Source organism: Sphaerodactylus townsendi, linkage group LG08 (genome assembly GCF_021028975.2).
Source record: "Sphaerodactylus townsendi isolate TG3544 linkage group LG08, MPM_Stown_v2.3, whole genome shotgun sequence".
NCBI classification, from domain to species: domain Eukaryota; kingdom Metazoa; phylum Chordata; class Lepidosauria; order Squamata; family Sphaerodactylidae; genus Sphaerodactylus; species Sphaerodactylus townsendi.
Genome location: NC_059432.1, coordinates 98,073,799 through 98,094,810, shown reverse-complemented (window position 1 = coordinate 98,094,810; position 21,012 = coordinate 98,073,799). Strand labels below are relative to the sequence as shown.

The 21,012-nt window shown below is 46.6% G+C and overlaps 1 protein-coding gene across 4 annotated transcripts in view; it reads left to right on the top strand.

Annotated features, from left to right (window-relative positions):
• Positions 1 to 205: 205 nt before the first annotated feature.
• Positions 206 to 21,012, top strand: part of TNIK (TRAF2 and NCK interacting kinase) — a 347,661-nt gene continuing 326,854 nt past the window's right edge. For all 4 annotated transcript variants that reach the window (XM_048504900.1, XM_048504901.1, XM_048504899.1 and 1 more), the window contains exon 1: positions 206 to 856. In XM_048504900.1, the coding sequence (XP_048360857.1) occupies positions 800 to 856 (57 nt within the window). In that variant the 5' untranslated portion in view covers positions 206 to 799. The remainder of the gene's footprint in view (positions 857 to 21,012) is intronic.

The window sequence follows — 21,012 nt, the reverse complement described above, 5'->3', positions numbered from 1 at the left end:
TTGCAAAAGAGCCTCGTTTCTGCCGATTTGCCGGGTTTTGCAAGAGCAGCGCGAGCAGGTAGCTCGCCGGGGCTTCCGACCAATGGCACACCCGGGTGGGATCTTGCAGCCAGTCAAAGGATCGGGAGGCTTCAGCCGGCCGGGTTGATCGATTCCCCCCTCCCCCCCGCCCACATCGATCCCTCCTCCCCTGAGAAATTAAAGGGACAGTGCCAAAGGAGGGCCGCGGATGCTGCTCCCGCCGCCGCCTCGATCTCCGCCGGGGGAGCGCAGGCGCCACCCCCTGGGTGACTCCCTTTCCCTCCTCCCAGGAAGCGGCGAGAGGCGATCCTTGCGTGGCTTCGGCTTGCATCGGAGGGGAGCGCTGGATGCGCCTCGTTAGAGCAGCAATCCGCGCAGCCGCCATCCGGGCAGAGGGAAACGCAGCCGGCATGCCCGCTCGCCGCCCCCGGCGCCACCTTTAACCTCCCCCGGCTCTGCCTGTCGCCCGCCCGCCCGCCCGCCGTCCCCGGGATTTGCAAAAAGGGAGAGGTTGCAAAGCCACGGCGCGGCGGCCGCCTTCGCTTCGCCCGGCTTTCGGGGGTCCGCCGCTTTCTCTCCCCCTCCTCTTCTCCGGGCGAGGGTTGCAGGGAGGAGGGGGCTGGTCTCCCCGCCGCTGGCAGCGTTGCATGCCAAGAGGCGTGAAATAGAGCCCCCGGGGACCCCCCCTCCCCGAAGCCCAGGCGGGAGACGGTTTTGCAAGGTGCGGGGAAGCCTGCTCGGTGCTGGCGCTCGGTCCTCGGCGGCGGTCCCCGGAAACATGGCGAGCGATTCTCCGGCGCGGAGCCTGGACGAGATCGATCTGTCAGCCTTACGGGTAAGGTCCTGAAGCGGGCGGGCGGGTGGCTCGATTGGCCTCTTTCCACCACCCCCAGCCTCCTCGGCCTCTCGACCCGGCCTTTTTTATTATCTAAACATCGGTGAACTTTGCAAACGGCGGTAAGAGCTGGAATCCATGCAGACCGTGGTGCTTCGCTGAGCCCATTAAAGATGGGAGATGGGGGAAGGCAGTCTTGGATGCTCCTGTCGCCGGGAGAGAAATAGGAGGCCGGGCAAAACCCCAGGGAATTAGGCAGGCATGCTTAGGAAGCGGTTACCTACCTCCAAATAGCCGTTGGGCACCTGTTTGGGCTTGCATTTAGCATCCCAGTCTTGCCTGTGCTGCGTGTATAGACACCCAGTGTGCCTGCCCTTCCTGGGATGCAGGCAGAAAGGCACAGTGTGGCATGGGGGATGGCTCTTGTCGCCGCTCTGCAAACTGAAGGCTGTCTGTTTGATGTGCCACTTGAAAAATCCAGGTGCTTCCCACCTGCTTTGGGCTCTGCCTCTAGTTGGGTACAAGCACAGGATGGTTCAAGGTGGAGACCTTAAAAATTAAAAGGCTAGATCCATCGCAAGGTCCTTTTGGGAAGTGCCTTCTTCTCCATCATGTTTCGTCTTCCTTTGCCACTTCCCCGTCCTTCCCGGTTCAGCTTATTTATTTGCAGCAAGGGGAAAGGCTCTCGAAGAAGGCGAGGATCAGGGAAGAAATGTGCCATTTTATATATTTATATAGTTAAACGTGAACACACTCCGCGGAGGGCTTTTCTTAATGGTGGTGCTGAAACAGATGCTGTTGTGTGGTGATAGGCAGCTGGGATAGCTGTCGGTTGAGCTGCTGCTTCAGTCTGGACCCCCAAGACGGTTGTGGTGTCCATTTTGGTGTGGTTGTTGTGAAATGGTAACTTTGTGACCTTTCCGCCGTTATCCTTTCCATTCCTCTCAAGGGACCAGAACGTACCTCCTGGCTATTCTAGCCGCATGACATATTACGTGCATCGCAGTATGGGCCAGCGGTGGGGATAATTGATTAAATAAACACTGAATGTTTTGCAGAGACATCTGTTTGTAGATCTGCTTTTATTTGGCATATACCAACGTCTGTATGTTGATTCTCTCCTTTGGCGGGGGGGGGGGGTTGTCACAGCAGGAGCGGATGGCTCTTCTCAGTTCATTGTATAAATGGATTAGGACCACCGCTGTGTGGCCCTGCGTGACACATGGTAAAACTCACATCATATCCCCCCCCGCCCTTTTCTTTTCATCGTCCCACCCACTCCTTTTAATTTTAAATCTGGATTTCTAATTTACAAATTGTATGCAGACCTTATATGGAAGGATTTCCATCTTTCAGCTTTTCTTTGTATGATGAATAATTATTCATCCTTTTGGCCTGAGAATCAGTGATTGGTTTCGCTGGAAATGTGCCATGGAGGACAATAAGGCCAGAGGGTTGTTTGGCCTGGAAATATACAGAATATCAAGTCAAAGATTGTCTGTTGGCCTGTATAAATGCCTCAGTACCTATCTGGGTTTTTTGGGGAAAGGTTTTATGGGTTAAAGGTTTAATTTCCGGGAGTGTGTCCAGGAAGATTCTTGTGCCCCCGCCCCATTGAATGTGTGGATCTATATCTAGCTATATGTTATGACAACTTTACTCATTCCATTGCTATGTTTGTTTTTCTGTGGCTATGTGTTATCAGTCATTGGTGGAGTTCATAACAGCAAGAGCTGGTCAGATGGTTGTCTGATAGCTGTTTCCTGTTTTATGGCAGTGCGAGTTCTTATTTTTTTTATTTGCCACAATCTCTGAGCAAATAGCAGTACAAAGTGGCGTGTGGGAGCTGAGAGAAAGGCACTGTGGCCAAGTGGAGGGGAGAAGGTCTGTTATATTCACTTGCTGATCTTGTGGCTGTATGACAAGAAGACTAACTTGGGATGCAGGGTTTGTGTATTTCAAAACTGCTCCTTCTCTTGATACCTGTCATATTTCCACTCGAAACAATGGAGCAACATAACTGAGCAAAAAATGGAATAAATGAGAATAGGCCACAGAAAGAATTGGCTTTTTGACTTTGTAATCTCTCCTTTGACTAAAAGAAACCCGTTATTCTCATATATAAATCGAAATGTAGTGTTGTCTCAACCTGTGTGTTTGTGTACTACCATAGCATGTTGGGACTCTCCATGTTTTATTTTCAGATCAATTGGTTTTTATAATCTACACCTTCTTGGAATAGAACAGTGTTTCCCAACCTTTTCGACATCACGGTACCCTTGACCTCACTCTTCATATCTCACGGTACCCCTGCCACCCTCCCCCCCACCTTTCCTTCCCAGTTCCCCTGCTTGCCACCCCTCCATCTTCCCCTCCCAGGGTGAAGGGAAGCACTGGGGAGTGGTGTGGGAATTGGCTGCTGACCTTGTGGCAGGCCCTGCCTTCTGGGCCAGCTCCATATCCTTGCTGGCGCCGGCGGGAGACACCACAAAAGTGAGGGGGGCTGGTAGTGTTGCCGCAGTACCCCTGGGACATGCTCACGGCACCCCTGGGTACCACGGAACCCTGGTTGGGAATCGCTGGAATAGAAGATAGTATTTCTTTACTTTAGCGATATTCTCATCATCCCTTGCTCTTAATTACATGTACCCATTTTGCAGACAGGGAACTGGAGCAGAGGGAGATGATCTCCCCATGTGGAGGTCATCCCCTGAACAGTTCCACTATGCTTGCAGTACAACAAGAAATGTTGGCATTTTGAGTAGTAGACGTGGGGTAGATACAGACAGGGATTTAACTGTACCCAGATAGGGAGTTAACTGATTGGATGCCATCTAGATTTCTCTCGGCACAGGGGGAATGATTTTCACCCTCACCTGTGGCATCCTGCAAATAGCCCCCGATTCTGCTTCTTGAGATTGGGGACCTACAGGAAAGTTTAGGGGAAACTGAAGACCTCCCACAGAATGAGGCATTGGCAAAAATGGCTTCCCCCTTGTCCTTGTGGAAATCTGGGTGGGATCTAATTCAACTTTTTAGCATGCACCTAATACAGTGGTGGTGAACCTGTGGCACTCCAGAGTGCCATAGGTTCGCCACCACGGTCCTAATATATGGTATATTACACAGAGGTCCAAATTATTCCAGAATGGCTTAAAAAGATAAAGATGGGTTTGAGGAAGTGCGGAGTAGGAATCTCTGTATATGTGCAATCTAGCCATTATTTATGCATCTTGCTTCTCTGAATAATGACTGGGCCAGGTTTTCAGGGCTGAACAAAAGCTACTCAGTCTGAGATTTTTTGGGCTGGAGTCTACATCTTATTGCCAGCAATGGAAGTAATCCCGTGGATTCTCATGAATCGGGCTGCGTCCCCCATAAGATGGGAATGGGTTCAGAATGTTGACCATTATATCGACATTATGTGGATGCAAGACTTCAGGCACTTAAGCTGTTCTTTATTTGATATCTGTTTGACCCTGTATAATACTTGAAGGTCGGCACGATGAAAGTGTTCTGTGCAAAGTGTGAATGGACCAGGGCTACAGCCACTTATAGGATGAAATATGGTGTGATGTATCCAATTTAACTTGTGGAAGTTCAGCGGATCTACAGCTCTCTCTCCTCTTTCTGAAACATTAGACCAATCAGAGGTGACAACAGTAGAATTCTTAGGTGTTTTCAGTCTGCCAAGGGGATGAATACAGTGTCACATGCACACATACAAAGCTACTTATTGAGTCTGACCAGTTTTGAGTCTACTTATTGAGTCTGACCATCTTGCCTAGAATTTATATGAGGTCCAAGGAGGTGGAACAATTACTTTCCACCAGTTGAAGTTTTAAACGCTTTTCAAGGGCAGCCCCACATAGAGCATATTCCTGTAATCTAAAGATGTCACCAGGGCATGGACTACAGAGGTCAGATCTTGTCTGTCTAGGAGAGTTGCAGCTGGCTAACCAGTCTAAGCTGGTAAAAGGCACTCTTGATCCCAGAAACCACCTGCTTACCTGGTTTAAGATCATGCCCAGATTACAGAACTTCAAGGGGAGTGCAACCCCCAACAAAATGGATGACACCTTAAATCCTGGATCAGATCCTCCACCCACCAGTCAGGATTAAGCTTCAGTTTATTAGTCTGCATCCATTCCAAAACTGCTTCCAGGCATCAGACCAGAGGATCTACAGTCTCAGGATATCTACAGCCTTCTTAGGAACAGCTGGAAGCATAAGATAGCATTGAGCGAGCTTTGTCATAGACCAGGGGTCCCCAAACTACGGCCCGGGGGCCAAATCAGGCCCCCGGAAGACATTTATCCGGCCCGCTGGGCAGAAGCGGATCTCCCCCTTCTCTATCTCCTTTTCCCCAGGTTTACAAACAGCATTAAGCGCGGGCGACTCGCTGCTCATTCCAAGCGGCTGGAGGGGACCGTACCAATGCGGCAAAGGGGGGAGAAAGGCGGCGGAGCTTCAGGGCCGGATTGGAAGGGGACCGCGGGGGTGGGGGGCTCGGCCAGGGGCGGGTCGAGGGCGGATGAATGGCGCCCCCCCCCTGCGGGCGGCACTTGGTCCGGCCCCCGGCTGGGCTCTGGCCATGCGTGAACTGGCCCCCTGTTTAAAAAGTTTGGGGACCCCTGTCATAGACCTAGCAGGCTATTTTAATACTGAATTAACATCCCTATCCAAAGGAGGAGGGGAACAGCTTCGAATTGCACCAATGGATTTGCACTCTCTAGGGCACTTGTCCCAGCCTTAGGCAAAGGCGTCGGTGGGCAGCCCCGGTGGCCCTCTGAAATGTTTGGATGCAACGCAGGGCACTGTGCCACCAATTTTGCGCTGTTGCTGGCCCCATTGGTGCAGCAGTGATATTCACAGGCGTTCCCAGAAGCGGAGCTGATATTAGTCAGCTTCCGCCCCCGACGTAGCAGTGAATACCACTGTGGTCTGGGACTCCGACATGTAGCCCTATGGAGTGCTTTCTGGTGGGAGGGATGTTTGTTTATATTTTCTGTCTTCTCATGCTATCGAAGAACCCTCTGGAGCAGTGTTTCCCAACCTTTTCGAGGTCAGGGTACCCTTGACCTCACTCTTCATATCTCACGGTACCCTCCACCTTCCTCTCCCATTGCCCCTGCTTGCCACACCCCCCACCTTCCCCTCCCAGGATGAAGGGAAGCACTGGGGGTGGTGGTGGCTGCTGACCTTGTGGCAGGCCCTGCCCCATGGGCCAGCTCCATGTCCTTGCTGGTGCTGGTGGGAGACACCACAAAAATGGGAGGGGGGTTAGTGTTGCCGCGGTGCCCCTGGGACATGCTCACGGCATCCCAGGGTACCACGGTACCCTGGTTGAGAATGGCTGCTCTGGAGGCAGTGGGGTGACATGGCAGCAGCACCTTTCCCAGCTTCATGGGGCTGTAGATGGGACTATACACGGACTTGTAATTAGTATATTAGTATAAATGTTATAGCAAATTAACTGTGGATACAATTAGTCATGTTTGAACAACATATCTTTGAAAATATTGTCTATAATATACATAAGGATTGGGGTCCAATACATAAGGATTGTTCTCTAACTCTGTAGACAGTCTTACATAAAAAACCTTCATACGATGGATTCTGTGCAGGTAATGTCTTAAAAGTAGTTCACTAGGGAAAATATTGCTTGAGGTTTTTTTCATGCCCCTTCAAATGGTGGGGAGGAATTGGACAAAAAAATGGAAGGCGTTTTTGTTAATTTTCTGGGGTGACGAGTAGGGCCTTTACCCACAGATGTTCAGATGACTTACGGGTTTTAAAAACCGAGAGAACAATAGGCCTCTGATCTGTTAGGAAATATAGATCTGGCTCGACAAAACTCATTTAGCACTTAAAATAATTGTTAAAGGTCATAAATACAGGTGCATTTATATGTTATACTGAGACGGCCTAATCATTTTGTGGAGTCTGGAATCAGAAATCAATAGCAAGTTTGCTGCTTTAGCACAAAAAGCACACAGCCAGAAGTTTCAGAAGCCTGGCAGATATTTTTTGTGTGTTATTAAAATATCACGATAGATCCATATGGCTGCATGTTAGATGTTTCAATTGTGTCGTCAAAGGCTTGAAGGAGGGAAAAAATGAAAACCTAACTCAGGCTGGGCTGGCCCAATAGTTCACATCTAAAACCTGATCAGGAAACAGCTGTGGGTAAGATATTTCCGTAAAGTTTGACAGACAAAACTTTTTTGCGCTTAGCTAAAACATATAGCCATGTGAGGAAAACTTAAGCTCCTTGCAAACAAAATGCAGATGAACTGAGTCCTTAGGGTGCTATCCTAAGTGGAGTTGTGCTCTTCCACATTTGTTGAAGTTAATGGGCTTAAAAAGGTGTAATTCTGTTTTGATTCTGTAAGGTGTCATATTAAAAATGCTTTAGATTTATCAGGTGTTCATACTTTACACACACAAAGTCCTGGGTGTGATCTCTGGTATCTTCAAAAGATCTTGGGCAGCTGGGGTAGGGTGGGTATCTGAGACCTGGATTGCCTCTGGCCCCTTCCGCACATGCAGAATAATGCACTTTCAGTCCACTTTCACAATTGTTTGCAAGTGGATTTGGCTATTCCACAGAGCTGCAAAGTGCATTTAAAGTGGATTGAAAGTGCATTATTCTGCATGTGAGGAAGGGGCCTCTGTCCAAAAAGAGAGTACGCATGACTTGGCTTGACATGAGATATCTTTATATGTTCATCCTGCACTTTGTAGAATTGCAGTTATCCCTTCCCCATTACAGAGGTTAGGGGTGCAGCGCCCCCCCCCCCCAATCTGGAAATTCACATAACATTTTTTGGGCCTTGCCTTTGTCCCAAATAATAAACCTGAGTGTTTTTTTCTTTTCTTTTAACTTCTCTTATTTTAAAGTCGGTATGGAGATCCCTGCGCTGGTATTTCCCAGGCAGAAGATGAGAGAGGGTGTTGCAAAGAGGGGTGTCAAGATGCGAAGGTATTACAGCTTGGAATCCAGTTAGTGGGGAGGAAATGAACTTTGTTTAAACCTCGCACCCGCATTCGTAAATCACAAGCGATTGGAGTTAGTTTTTAACCATGATTCTCCGTGTGAGAGGGGACAGGAGAGAAGTGAAGCGTATGAACCTGTAGACCAGCAATCTCTTGCACATTTTCAGTCTCTTTGGGTGAAGTCAGATGCCTAAAGTCAACCTTTGTCTTAATGGCAAATTTTGCATTAGGCTGCTTCTATTCCAGTTTTACACTTCTGGGGCTGGAGCCAAAAAAACACAGACGGCCCAAGGCCGCTTTCTGTCTATGGGACTGAAACATGGCATTGTCTGGGCACCCACTACTGGCAAATTTTATTTTTATTTTTAAAGTATTATGGGGCTAGGATTGTTGATGTTCTGTTAATTAATGATATCAGCATGTTACTGTGTACTAGTTATTGATATCCATTGGCATTTAGCTATGTATATGTTATGATTGTTGTTATTTTGCTGATGCTGTTACATTATATACTAGTGTGTCATGTTATTGATAATTTTTGTGTGATGGTATACTTTATAATGTATGATACTGACTTTGTAATGTACGGTATTGTGACTTGTTATTTTGTTGACTTTATTGCCCATGCCTATGAATTTCTTGTATCTTGTGATGCTTATTGATGTTTGCTAGTATTGATATTGTTATTGTTACTTATGCTGTTGTTGTGCGCCGCCCTGAGCCCTTCGGGGGAGAGTGGGATATAAATTGAATGAACTAAACTAAACTTAATGTCTTTTGTTCCCCAGTGTTGGTTTGGCAAGGGCTTGGGCTGGAAAGCTGCTGCCATCAGAGCGGGCAGTACTCAGCTTGATAGACCAATGGTCTGATTGAATGCAAGGCAGCTTCATTCCTTGGAAGGGGTCACGGTTCAGTGGTAGAGCATCTGCTTTGCATGGAGAAGATCCCTGATAGCTAATCCAGCATCTCCAGTTAAAAGGCTCAGGTGGGAGGTGATACAAAAAAACCCCTTGCCTAAGTCTCAGGAGAGCGGCTGCCAGTCTGAGTAGGCAGTTCTGACCAAATGAACTAGTGGTCTGATTCAATATAGCAGTGATGGCGAACCTTTTCGAGACTGAGTGCCCAAATGGCAACCGAAGACCCACTTATTTATCGCAAAGTGCCAACACGGCAATTTAACCTGAATACTGAGGTTTTAGTTTAGAAAAAACGGTTGGCTCCAAGGCGTGTGTTACTCGGGAGTAAGCTTGGTGGTAGTCTGTGGCTTTGCTTTGAAGCAACCATGCAACTCTTCCAATGGGTGAATCACGACCCTAGGAGGGTTTACTCAGAAGCAATCCCCATTGCCAGCAACCAAGCTTTCTCCCAGGTAAAGGATCGCGCTTTAGTTCTTCGCATGAAAATCAGTGGGGTTTAACAGTGCTTAACAGGGTTACCTACACTGCTTCCCCAAAACTAGGTCTTAGGTTTAATGCTAATAATTGAGCCCAGGCCAGCCTAGATGTGTGTGGGGGGGGAGGACTCTGTTTGCGCGTGCCCACAGAGAGGGCTCTGAGTGCCACCTCTGGCACCTGTGCCATAGGTTCGCCACCACTGCAATATAGGATAATTTCATGTCAATGAATAGCAGAGGCATATCTAGGGATAATGTAGCCCGTTGCAAAATCTGAGTTTTCTGCCCCCCCCTTCCCCCCCCCAAAATATGGCTGGCTGCCCTCCCATACCACTACCAAACAATGTTTTTTTGCACCAGGTCATCTCAAAGTCACCATCACATTATAGAACATGCCCCAACTCAGAAATCAGTGTATGGACCCAGGGGGAAGGAGGAGGGGTGGGGGGCGATTCCCCCCCCCACGTGACTAAATGGCCACAGTCTGGGGACATTTGACCCCGTATGTCCCCCTGGGCAGTACGCCCCTGCTGATCAGGTTTGTGTCGCAGCCTTGAGTTTGCCCAAGCTCTGTTGGTCCTTGGGTGTTTAGCTCGGGAAAGGTCGCTTGAACGTTGACTTGAAGGCCATCCTGTGATTGCTGTCACCCCACACAGATGCAATTGAGAGGCTTCAGGACTGCTATGGAAATGCTAAAAAATGAAGTGTGCTCTGAGTCTGGAAACTTCCCGCTCCTTCCCCCTTGAACGCAAGTCCCCGTGAAGCTTGACATGATCTGCTCATAAGCATTGGCATTTTGCGCAGTTTCTGGCCTTTTACGTTACTTCCCGTCAGCTCATGTAGAGCTGAATGTTAATGGGGGTTGTCTTGCAGTGGGACTGGATGGCGTCCAGAACTGTAGCTATGTATTCCCATAGCCCTGCATCTATGAAAACAGTACATTTTGAAAGGCCATTTGTTTACATTATAGCTAATCCTTTTTAATTAAGATGAGATGCTTGTGTGCTCAACACAATGTTGCTCTGCACCGTTGCCAGTGGCCCATCAGTTCCATTTGAATGGCAAATCCTTCCGAGATAGGAAGCTAGAGGATGCTCCGTGTACACCAAGAGATTATGTGCGCATCATGTTTTTTGCGGAACTTACCCTGAGGGGTTAATACTGTATGTTCTCACATTATGCTAAAGAGAAGTTTCAGGTAGAGCACCTTTTTGTTGAGTTTTTATTGTGATAGTTGTGTTTTTGTAGCAGCCCTGATTGCCCAGACAAGCCCAATCTTGTCAGAACTCTGAAGCTAACTAGGGTTGGTGTTTGGACAGGAGACCCCCAACAAAGACAGGGGCTATGATATAGAGCAGGAGTGGGCCACTGGTGGGCTACTGCGAGTAGTAGAGAGCTGGACTAGATGGACTCTGGTCTGATCCAGCTGGCTTGTTCTTATGTTCTTATGTTCTTCTTATGAGTCTGCAACCTGTGGCTCTCCACATGTTCATGGACTACAAATCCCATCAGCCTCTGCCAGCATAGCTGTAGGGGTGAGCCCACGAACCCAGCAGAACCGTAGATAGAGCGCCTGGAATGCCGGTGCCAGCTACGGCCTTCTGGGCACAAACGCTCCCCCCCCCTGTTCCCCCGTGAGTCACAGGTCATGAACTACCTGACTCACGGTCACCAGGTGTCCCAGACAAAGGGACAAAAGGGCTCTTGCCCCCAGGTATGGATTAGACCCAGACGCGGACGCTTCCTCCTGCACGTAGCAGCCCGATGAGATCATGCATCACATGATGATCTCCCGCTCTCCCGCCTATCCGACCCCTTTACACGCCCCCAGAGAAACCCTAATAAAAGGTGCCAGGGACTAGCACACGAGAGAGTTGCCAGATCCACGGATCCCGCGCTCCCTGCTGCTGGCTCTCTCCACCGGATGATATCACCGCGTCTTGCCTCTTCCTTGCGACCCTGCAGGCACGACTTCAATAGCCAATTGGGATGGGAATTGTAGTCCATGAACATCTGGAGAGCCGCAGGTTGCAGACCTCGGATATAGAGGAATGCAGTTGCAAACCACCTCTAATTTATGTCAACCATGAGTTGGTTGTGACTCCATGGCACACTTTACCTCAGGACGTGTTTGGAAGTGGTTATGTGGCGAACTTAAAAGTCAAATATTAAAAGGTAGCGATGCTGGTCTAATGTAAAACCCCATGTGATACATTTTTTTTGTTATAACCAATGTGCAAGCTTTTGGGTTCTTCAGAACTCTGTCAGGCTCGGGTGTTAAAGATGAAGATTCACACTTGGAGGCCTGTGGTTCTTCGCAGGAGTAAGCTCCCTGGATGGCAGTCTTCACATGCATCCTTTTTTATGGGCCTCAAATGCTGATGTGACTTTTTGGAGGGTATGAATATCATAGCAGCTAACTTCAGGGGATGCACAATAGAAGGGCTAAGCCAGCAGCCTGCCCATTGTGGTTTTTTTGCTAGGACCGTCACTGAAGATTCTCTGCTATTGTAGAGTTTGGACTTGATCAGCCAGTTTGATGGTAAAGTTACTGGAAGAGCACGTAATAGTTTAGTGCTCTTCCAGAACGTTTGCTAAGGGAGGGATGGTTCCGAAATGGGTTGAAACCTCTGCAACGTACATGCACTTATTGCAGCTGGCCCTCTGAATGCATGGTGTGGAAATATGGTCATGTGTGCATCCTTGCTGCACTTTCAATGTTTGCACTTGTGTAATTTTCCCACTCTTGAAGAGGGGGAAGATCTTAATTGTAAGCTGCGAAGATTTGTGTAAATGGGGGTATTGACATCCTGTGTCGAGGATTCCTAAGATGGGAACTAAAAATTGCGCACGCATTTCCGCTGCTGAAAATGGTAGCTTTGTGCCTCATTCCTGCTCTCCTTCCCCAGGCAGCTAGCACAATTTTGTTTCCCTGTTTAAAGTCACTGGGCCACTGCGGGTGAAGAAACAGCTGTGCTTTGTGCAGCTTGCAGTAGTGTCATGAGGGAGAAGAAGGTGTTAGTAGATACTGTTTTCGGCAGCTGCCAAACCTGTATGGTAGCTCCGTCTTGAAGGAGAGGGGTCTTAAATGGTGGTGGTAGGTTGTGAGGGCAGCCATGCTGGTTCCTCTGTCTTGTGTGGATTTGAACCGTCACCTTTGCCACCAAGTATGATGAGACTTTGAGGCTTCAAGATTAAAAACACACACTTGTTTTCTTGGTCCGTTCTCCCAAATAAGTGTTCGTGTGAGGAGTCTGGTGGTAACACACACTTTGAGCAGCAGTGGCGTAGGAGGTTAATCTAATCTGGAGGAACCGGGTTTGATTCCCCACTCTGCCGCTTGAGCTGTGGAGACTTATCTGGGGAATTCAGATTAGCCTGTGCACTCCCACACACGCCAGCTGGGTGACCTTGGGCTAGTCACAGTTCTTCGGAGCTCTCTCAGCCCCACCCACCTCACAGGGTGTTTGTTGTGAGGGGGGAAGGGCAAGGAGATTGTCAGCCCCTTTGAGTCTCCTACAGGAGAGAAAGGGGGGATATAAATCCAAACTCTTCTTCGTCTCTTCTTCTTTGACGTTTCTACTGCAAGTGTTTGTGCAGCGAAGAGATAAGGAACGTTCCTGATATTATCTTCAGCACATGGGGAAACTTTAGAGTAGGTTCTAGCATTTTTCATTAGTATTTATATCTGAGTTTTGGAACCCCCTGGAAGAGGATCAAAGAATCCTGGTGGATCAAGAGCAGAATTTCTAAAACCATACCAGCCAGAAAGTTTTTTCCAATCAGAACCCCAGCATTCAGTGAAGCCAGGTTTTCTGGTGGTGAAAAAGGAAAGACTGTGTTAGGATGTTGTGGGTTTTTTTGGGTTGTATGGCCATGTTCCAGCAGTATTTTCTCCTGATGTTTCGCCAGGCGAAATGTCAGGAGGAAATACTACTGGAACACGGCCATACAACCCAAAAAACCCCACAACATCCTAGTGATTCCGGCTGTGAAATCCTTCAACAATAAATCTAAGGCTATGTTGTTGATTATGGGACCATGTAATATGGAGACTGTAATATGGAGACTGTAATATGGAGCCGAATCAGGCGAGATGGAGCAAGAAAGCTGGCTGGCTCCAACCCACGGGCAGGACTTTGGTCAGGAGGGAGAAACTAAGCCAAGGATGCAAGACAAAAAATAAATCTAAGTAATGTATAGAAGCAGTTCCTCATTCTGTCTTTTTAATTGGAATAATTGGCTCGCTTATTACTGCCTTGAAGGGGACAAGGAAGCAATTGGTGTAGAGGGAAACAAGCACTTAACAAAGAGAAAGTTATAATTCTCTGGCTCTATTTTGTTCCAAAATTTTAAACGGAAATGGCTTTCAGAAGCGCCTTTCCTTGCTTTTTTTGATCCAGAATCGTTCTCTTGTTAATTTCCTATATTACTCACATTTGCCATGGGTTTCAGTGGACATCATGGTGGGATGGTAAAACAGTCAAAAAGTCTAGTCGATTTCATACACTCTTATTCTGCTCTTCCTTTGATGATCTCAGAATGTTTTGTGCTCAGAATGTTCTGTGCAGAGAGCCAGCGTGGTGTAGTGGTTAAGAGCAGGTCCACTCTAATCTGGGGAACCGGGTTTGATTCCCTGCCCTGCCACTTGAGCTGTGGAGGCTTATCTGGTGAACCAGATTAGCTTTGTGCACTCCAGCATATGCCACCTTGGTGACCTTGGGCTAGTCACAGTTCTTTGGAGCTCTCTCAACCCCACTCACCTTGTTGTGGGGGGTGGGGGCGGGAAGGGAAAGGAGATTGTAAACCCCTTTGAGTCTCCTTACAGGAGAGAGAGGGGGGGGATATAAATCCACACTGTTCTTCTTCCTTTTCCAAGCTTCCTCTCTTCTGGATGGTTTACTAGGCCAGACTTCCTAGACTATCAAGGAAGACAGACCAAGCCTAATTAGTATGGCACCTGAGGACTATGTGGTGCATCATTTGTTCTGGTTCATGCATGTTACACATGAGCACAGGAATGTATTTGCTGGACTAAAGTAATGGTTATCCAGTACAGTAATTGCAGTTGGACACCTCTGAGATGCTTGTCATCAAGATATAAAGGCTAAGGCCAGCTCCTTTGTCCCCAGCATTTGATGTTCAGAGGTATGTTGCCTCTGCTAAATGGGTCTTCCATATTCCATCCATGGTTTAGTACTATTCATAGATTCTCTCCCTAGCAATGATCTGTGACCTCGTGGAAACAGTGTGGGGGCTGACCCACATCAAACAATTCTTGTCATACGTCATTATACCAACTTGAATATTCATTGGTGAAAGGCAGTGTGAGGGAGTGGGAAGGGTGGAGCTAGATTGTCTGGTCATAGGTGAAGGGAACATTGAAGGCAGCAGCAGAAGGCCATTGCTTTCACATCCAGCATGTGAGCTCCCAAAGGCACCTGGTGGGCCACTGCGAGTAGCAGAGTGCTGGACTAGATGGACTCTGGTCTGATCCAGCAGGCTCGTTCTTATGTTTTTATTGTCGGGGCGAAGTTGTGCTCACTGGCAAATCTGCTTGCTTTGGCAGCAAAGCAAATTAAACGTCGAGCTAGAAGTGGTGTTGCGGGGGGGAGGGGAGGAGTGGGAATGAGACGGTATGGATTTATTCAAGTTGCCATCTATTTCATAAATTATCTATCAATTAGTTATACTAGAGTGTACACTGTAATGCTAATAGGCATTTTATAGTTTTAATGTTTAACGTTATTTAAATGTTTTGATGTGTTTTAATTTGCTGTAACCTGCCCTGAGCGCCTCCGGGAAAGGGTGGGATAAAAATACGATACAATAATAATAAAAAATAATACCACGGAGAGAATGGAACATGAAAGCAGAGCTTGAGGAAATTTGTCCATAACAGAAACCTTGCTGTGATGGACATTCACCTCATTGCGTGCCAGACACCTTGTGCATAATCGTCCAGAATGTTGAAAAGTGATTCTGTGGCTGAGCGTTGTTTGAAATCAGCGCCGATCCTAGTCAGCTAGCAAGACTTACAAAGAGTGTCCACGTAGGTGTGGATGGTGATCATGTGACACAATCATTAGGCCGATATTAAGGATGATGGGTAGAGTGGATGGAAAAGAACAGATGACACCTGGATGAAAATAGGAATTGCCCGTATTTTTAATAGGAATTGATCATGTTGTATCAAATATAGAAGGCTCTTTTTTGTGGATGGGGATCCCAGGTTAAGGTTGATAATCTTCTGGGGAGGAAAACTTGCAGGATCTATATAGCATGTACAGGTTGTTACTCTGTATTCACAAACAATACACTCAGCAGTGCTGGAGCCAGGTAACTTTTTGCCCTGCCAGAAAATGTAGAAATCCTTGACTCTTGCTTGAGTACTTGTGCCAACAAATACAAGTAGGCTGGAGAAATTCCAAACCGCTGAACTTTTGATATGGGTACATAAGGGTGGAAAAATAGTTCCTGTTCCTTGACATAAGTAAGTAAGAAAATAGCCAAAATTCAGATAACTTGATATGACTTGGTGCTAATGTCTTCCCTGTTTCTGTTTGTGCCTGAGCTATCTTGAGAATTATTCTAACGTGCCGTTCTGCAAGGGAAGAAGTTCTACATCAAGCAGTTCTGCTGATGTAGCGGTTAAAAGTGACAAACTGTAATCTGGAGTGCTGGGTTCGATTCCTCACTCTTCCATAAGAAGCCTGCTGGGTGACCTTGGGCCAGTCACAGTTCTCTCAGAACTCACACAGCCCAGGCAGAGGCAGGCAATGGCAAACCAAAACTGAACTTTTCTTGTCTTGTAAACCCTACCGTGTCACCATAAGTCATTTGTGACTTGATGGCAGATACTCACACAAACTTCAAAGGCAGGTATATCTTCCAACAATCAGTTGTCATCAGGGTAGGTGAAAGTATTTACTATCTTTATTTATAGCCTTCCTCACTAAGGCTCAAGGCCTATTACAGAAATTAAAACAAACAAACAAACAAATCCCCAATGCAATCATAAATGACTTCACTTTCTGCTAGGTATTTTGGAGTCCAAAGGTAACCTGTTGAAAGAACTTGTACCGAGAAGACTTGTGCTAGGTAGGAGAAATTCAGGGGTGGGATCTGTTTGCATTAGGCAGCCGTGGGAACTGGCTGCTATCTCAAAGCTTTCTGTTCCGCTGAATCGCTATCAAAATAAAAAATGCTTATCTTTTGGGGGAAGTAGACTTCAAAATACATTGATGGACTTGTTTTGTTTTGTGGATTTATGTTCTTTGGAAGGAGATGGGGAGAGATAGCCGCAGACTTGGGATAGGTGTATGGTATTTACTTTAAGATTGGTTATTATTTACATACACAGCAAATACAATCTATGGAAGCCAATAGGCATTTCTGCAGAAGAGTCTTGAAGAAAGCCAATGAACCTTGAAGATTGCTACTTGCACACTTTCTTCTCTCCTTTCTCCATTGTTGAGCCTCTCTGTAAACTCAGGTGTGCCTGAGGATTCTCCCAATAGTGGGCTGCAGCTGTACATTTTAGGGGAAAGATCAGTTATAAGGCTTTTCCACACGGGTTATTTGCCTGGGGATTGATGCTGTGGGGAAGTGGGATTTTCCTCTTGTGTCCTCACGACTCATGGAATATTTGTGCACCTCCTTGGTTTTTCCCAGCCTTTCTCAAACTCTTTTGGGAAAGACTGCTGTAAAGCTGGGCTGTCTTTGTGTGGGAAAGTCTAGATTTCCCAATTTCCTCCCTCCTGGCAGCCATTTTCCTTTCCACAATCTCTGTGGGGCTTTCCCCACTGACAGAGTTGAACTGGTTTCTACCTAGGTTCGCCTCAGTGAAACCTCACTGCCACCGAGCTCAACATTGTTTGTCTCAGGTCCCCTCTTAGAACTGCGACATCCTTGTCGCAGTTATGAACTACACTTTTCTGCTGGAACAAGGTCGATACTGCTTCAAAGCTTTGAAGTGGGGAAGCATCGAAATGACACCTCATCCGTTTAACCAATCACGAGCCGCTTTTGTGGCATGCGCAGAACGGGAGAGTCGTGGCGGGCAGAAAGCGCATGTAACTGTAAAAACTGTTAAAAAAAAGAACGCTTCTGTTTCCCGCCATAACACAAGCGCCAATCACGATCGAGGAGCGAAACAGGCACCAAGATGATCCCGCCCACTTAGCTCGGTTCCAGGGGGCCAACTCAGTTGCTGTGGGGACAGCCTGGAATCGCCCTCCACTGAAGGGAACCGAGTTGACCTTAGCTCCCTTCTGTAGTGGGGAAAGCCCCACTGTGTCAACCATTCCCTTTCCCTGACCAGAACGAATACGACTTTTTGAGTTTTTTAAAAAATAGTAATTCACTTATTGAAACGAATTCTTAAAAAGTGCCTCATGGCATTGGAGGAGGCAAATAGCCACTGTGGGGACTGGAAAAAATTTTGGGGAAATTTACCATCTGCATGTGTTGATGCCACTGTGACAGTTGAGGATCAATAGTGAAGCCATCAATAGTGCTTCCACAGAAAAGGGTCTGTATTGGAAAGCCCGTTGTGTACAATGTTCTCTCTTTTAGGAAAGTCTCCTGCCATTATTGATCTTTTATGGAGATACTCTTAGAATTCTGAGGAATTTCAAGCTCCCTGGGAACTCTGTTTGACGTGTTCAGCAGGGTTGTAAAACAAGTTGTAGGGAGCTCAGAACACATCTTTTGGGCAGCGTAATGCCTTGTATTGATTTGACTCCAGTAGTACCTTAGAGACCAACAATATTTTTGGTATATGAGCATGATTATGAATGAGGCTCCCTTCATTATGAAGAGACTCCCTTCATTACTTTCAAAAGCTCATACCACAAAAGTCTTGTTGGTCTCGAAGGTACTGCTGGATTCAAATCTAGCTGTTTTGCTACTGATCAACGTGGCCACCCTCAGAAACGAGCCCAATATTGGCATCCCTGTGTAGATATAAGCTTCGCTTCAGGAATTCTGGCAGCATTTCTGAGTTTGTCAGGGAAACTTTAGGGATAAGTTATTGGTTGTAAAGTTATAGTTCCCACCTGCACGTGGATGGGAGCAGTGTGTCTTTTCCGTTTACCTGCTGATGAGAAAATGAATGTGAAGGTCTTGCTTTCTTTGTACCTTCATGGCAACAGATGTTTTACCTGTTGATTTCCCTCCTGTGACGTGCACTTTCAATCCACTCTCAGCTGGATTTTTACTATGTGAAATGGCAAAATACACTTTCAAACAATTGCTAAAGTGTGTTGGAAGTGCCTTACTCTGTGTGTGTAAAATCCCCTTTTAGACTGCTATTACACTTCCCGGATTATCTTTCGAATAATCCTGTTTGGAAACCATCTTAAAATTCAGCTTTTCTTTGTTCCTTTGTCATCTTTGAAATGTGGACCTGAGGTAACTAGAGGACCAATAGCCAATTGGCTAATAGACCCGTGGTGGCGAACCTTTGGCACTCCAGATGTTATGGACTACAACTCCCATCAGCCCCTACCAGCATGGCCAATTGGCCATGCTGGCAGGGGCTGATGGGAATTGTAGTTCATAACATCTGGAGTGCCAAAGGTTTGCCACCACTGTAATAGACCATCTTGCACCACCTGTTGGATTGCATTTTTTGCCAATAATATTGGACCAAGTGTGATCCATTGAGGCTCTTACATTTTTATCCAAAGGTATATTCCAATGTCTGGAATAAAACCCTGTTCCTCAGGAGTTGGTCTGTCAAAAAAAAGAAAAGAAAAAGAAAATCCCCTTATGTTTTTTTTCCTGGCCATGTTGGTATCTCTTGATGTATATTTTTTTTTATTAGTACCCTTCATTTCCAGGAAACTGTATAATAGCTGGGTATGAGGTCCCTTTCACCCTCTCTCCGCCCATCTCTTGAGACCTCCATATTTATTTCATTCAAATAGCTTTTCTTAGCCAAGAGGGATTCCAGGCAGGAGGGGATGGTTAGAAAAACGATCTCTAAAGAGCTATTCTGGTGGTTCTGATTGCTGCCCTCTCCTTCCCTTTTGCCCATGCTTTTCTCTCAATAGGTTGCTTATACATATAAATGTAGTACCGAACACTTTGCTTTCCTGACTAACAAGCACATAATGGGAGAAAGCCAATCCGGTGCTTTTTCCTCAGGTAATAATGGGCAGAATTCTCAGTCATAAAGTTGGAACTAATATTTTGTGAGCTTTTATGAGTGCCATTAAAGCTGTGAAGACAGCGAAAGATTGGCAAGGACAAGATTGGAATAGTGAAGGTAGAAACTAGTTTGTTGGGCCTAAAATTAGAGAAGCCATTTTGATCCCCCCCCTCTCTCCCCCCTCCCTTCTTCCTCTAACAGGGCATTTCTTCATTATGTGCCTGTATTGTGTGTTTCACTGTAGGTTGATACCATCTTATTTCTCTGTTCCTGCTCCTGTGTCTCCATCTGTAGTCATTACCACTGATCTATGTAAAGCTTCACCTATAGATCAGGTTGATGTTAAAAGTACAGGAACCATCCAGGCAGATTTGGTTGCTGTTTAGTTGATAATGGATGGGAAGGAGAACGGTGGAAATATAATCCCCTCCAGGCTAAAAGGTAGAGTAGGAATTTAAAAAATCAGCCGTACCCAACTGGGCATAATGTAAAAAAAGTCAACGTCTCACCTAATGCTGCTTTTATGCTTGTACTACTGGTGAAACTGGGACTTTTTCCATACAAACAGATACCTCACCATTGACCTGCAACATCTCAGTGGTCACATGACAGTGGTCACATGAAACTGCCTTCTATGGAGTCTGACCTGTGGTCTATCATGGTCAATGTTGTCAACTCTGACTGGAAGTAGCTGTCCAAACTCTCAGGTCACAGGTGATCCTTTTTAACTAGAGATGCCAAGTTCTGAGTCTTGGATCCAATCAGCGCCATAATATAACTTTCAAACTATCTACCTGTATGACTAATAGAGAACTTCTGAAGATGTAGCCATCTTCTGAAGATGTAAAGACATCGATGTTCATGCATCAACATAGATGGCTTTAGAAGGGTACAAGTCAGATTCATGGTGCATAGGTCCATGAATGGCTATTAGCAGTGATGACTAAAGGAAACCTTCCAGAGGCAGTAAACCTCTTAATACTGATGTTAGGGAGCAATATTAGAGAAGTTATTGGCTTCATGCCCTGTTTGTTGGTCTTCCAGGGCAATTGGTTGGCACCTGTTCGCTGCAATGTGTTGCTGGTCTAAAGGGACCACTGGTCTGACCTAGCAGGGCTCCTCTTGTGTTGTTATTTATAGTTGAGTCTCTGAGCTCCCGTCAGGTGCAGAAACATCTGGATTGGACAGTATTGATGTCAACATTAGGAACCCAGCCTTTTGTCCTTCCAGGATAAGATGATTAGCACCTGTTGGCTCCAACTTCTTGTTGATTTTCCACACTCCTTTTCCACACTAGATATTGGTGCACTACTAAAGAAGAGTTTAGATTTACGCTCCACTTTTCCTCAACAGTGAGGAGTCTTGAAGCAGCTTAACTCCTTCCCTTCCTCTCCTCACAACAGATTGAGGCAGGTGGGGCTGAGAGAGTTCCGAATGAACTGTGAGTAGCCCAAGGTCACCCAGCAGGCTTCATGCATAGGAATGGAGAAACAAACCTGTTTAATCGGATTTGTGTCTGCTGCTCATGTGGAGGAGTGGGGAATCAAACCAGCTTCTCCAGATTAGAGTCCAGCACTCTTAACCTCTATGCCACGTTGGCTCATGCTT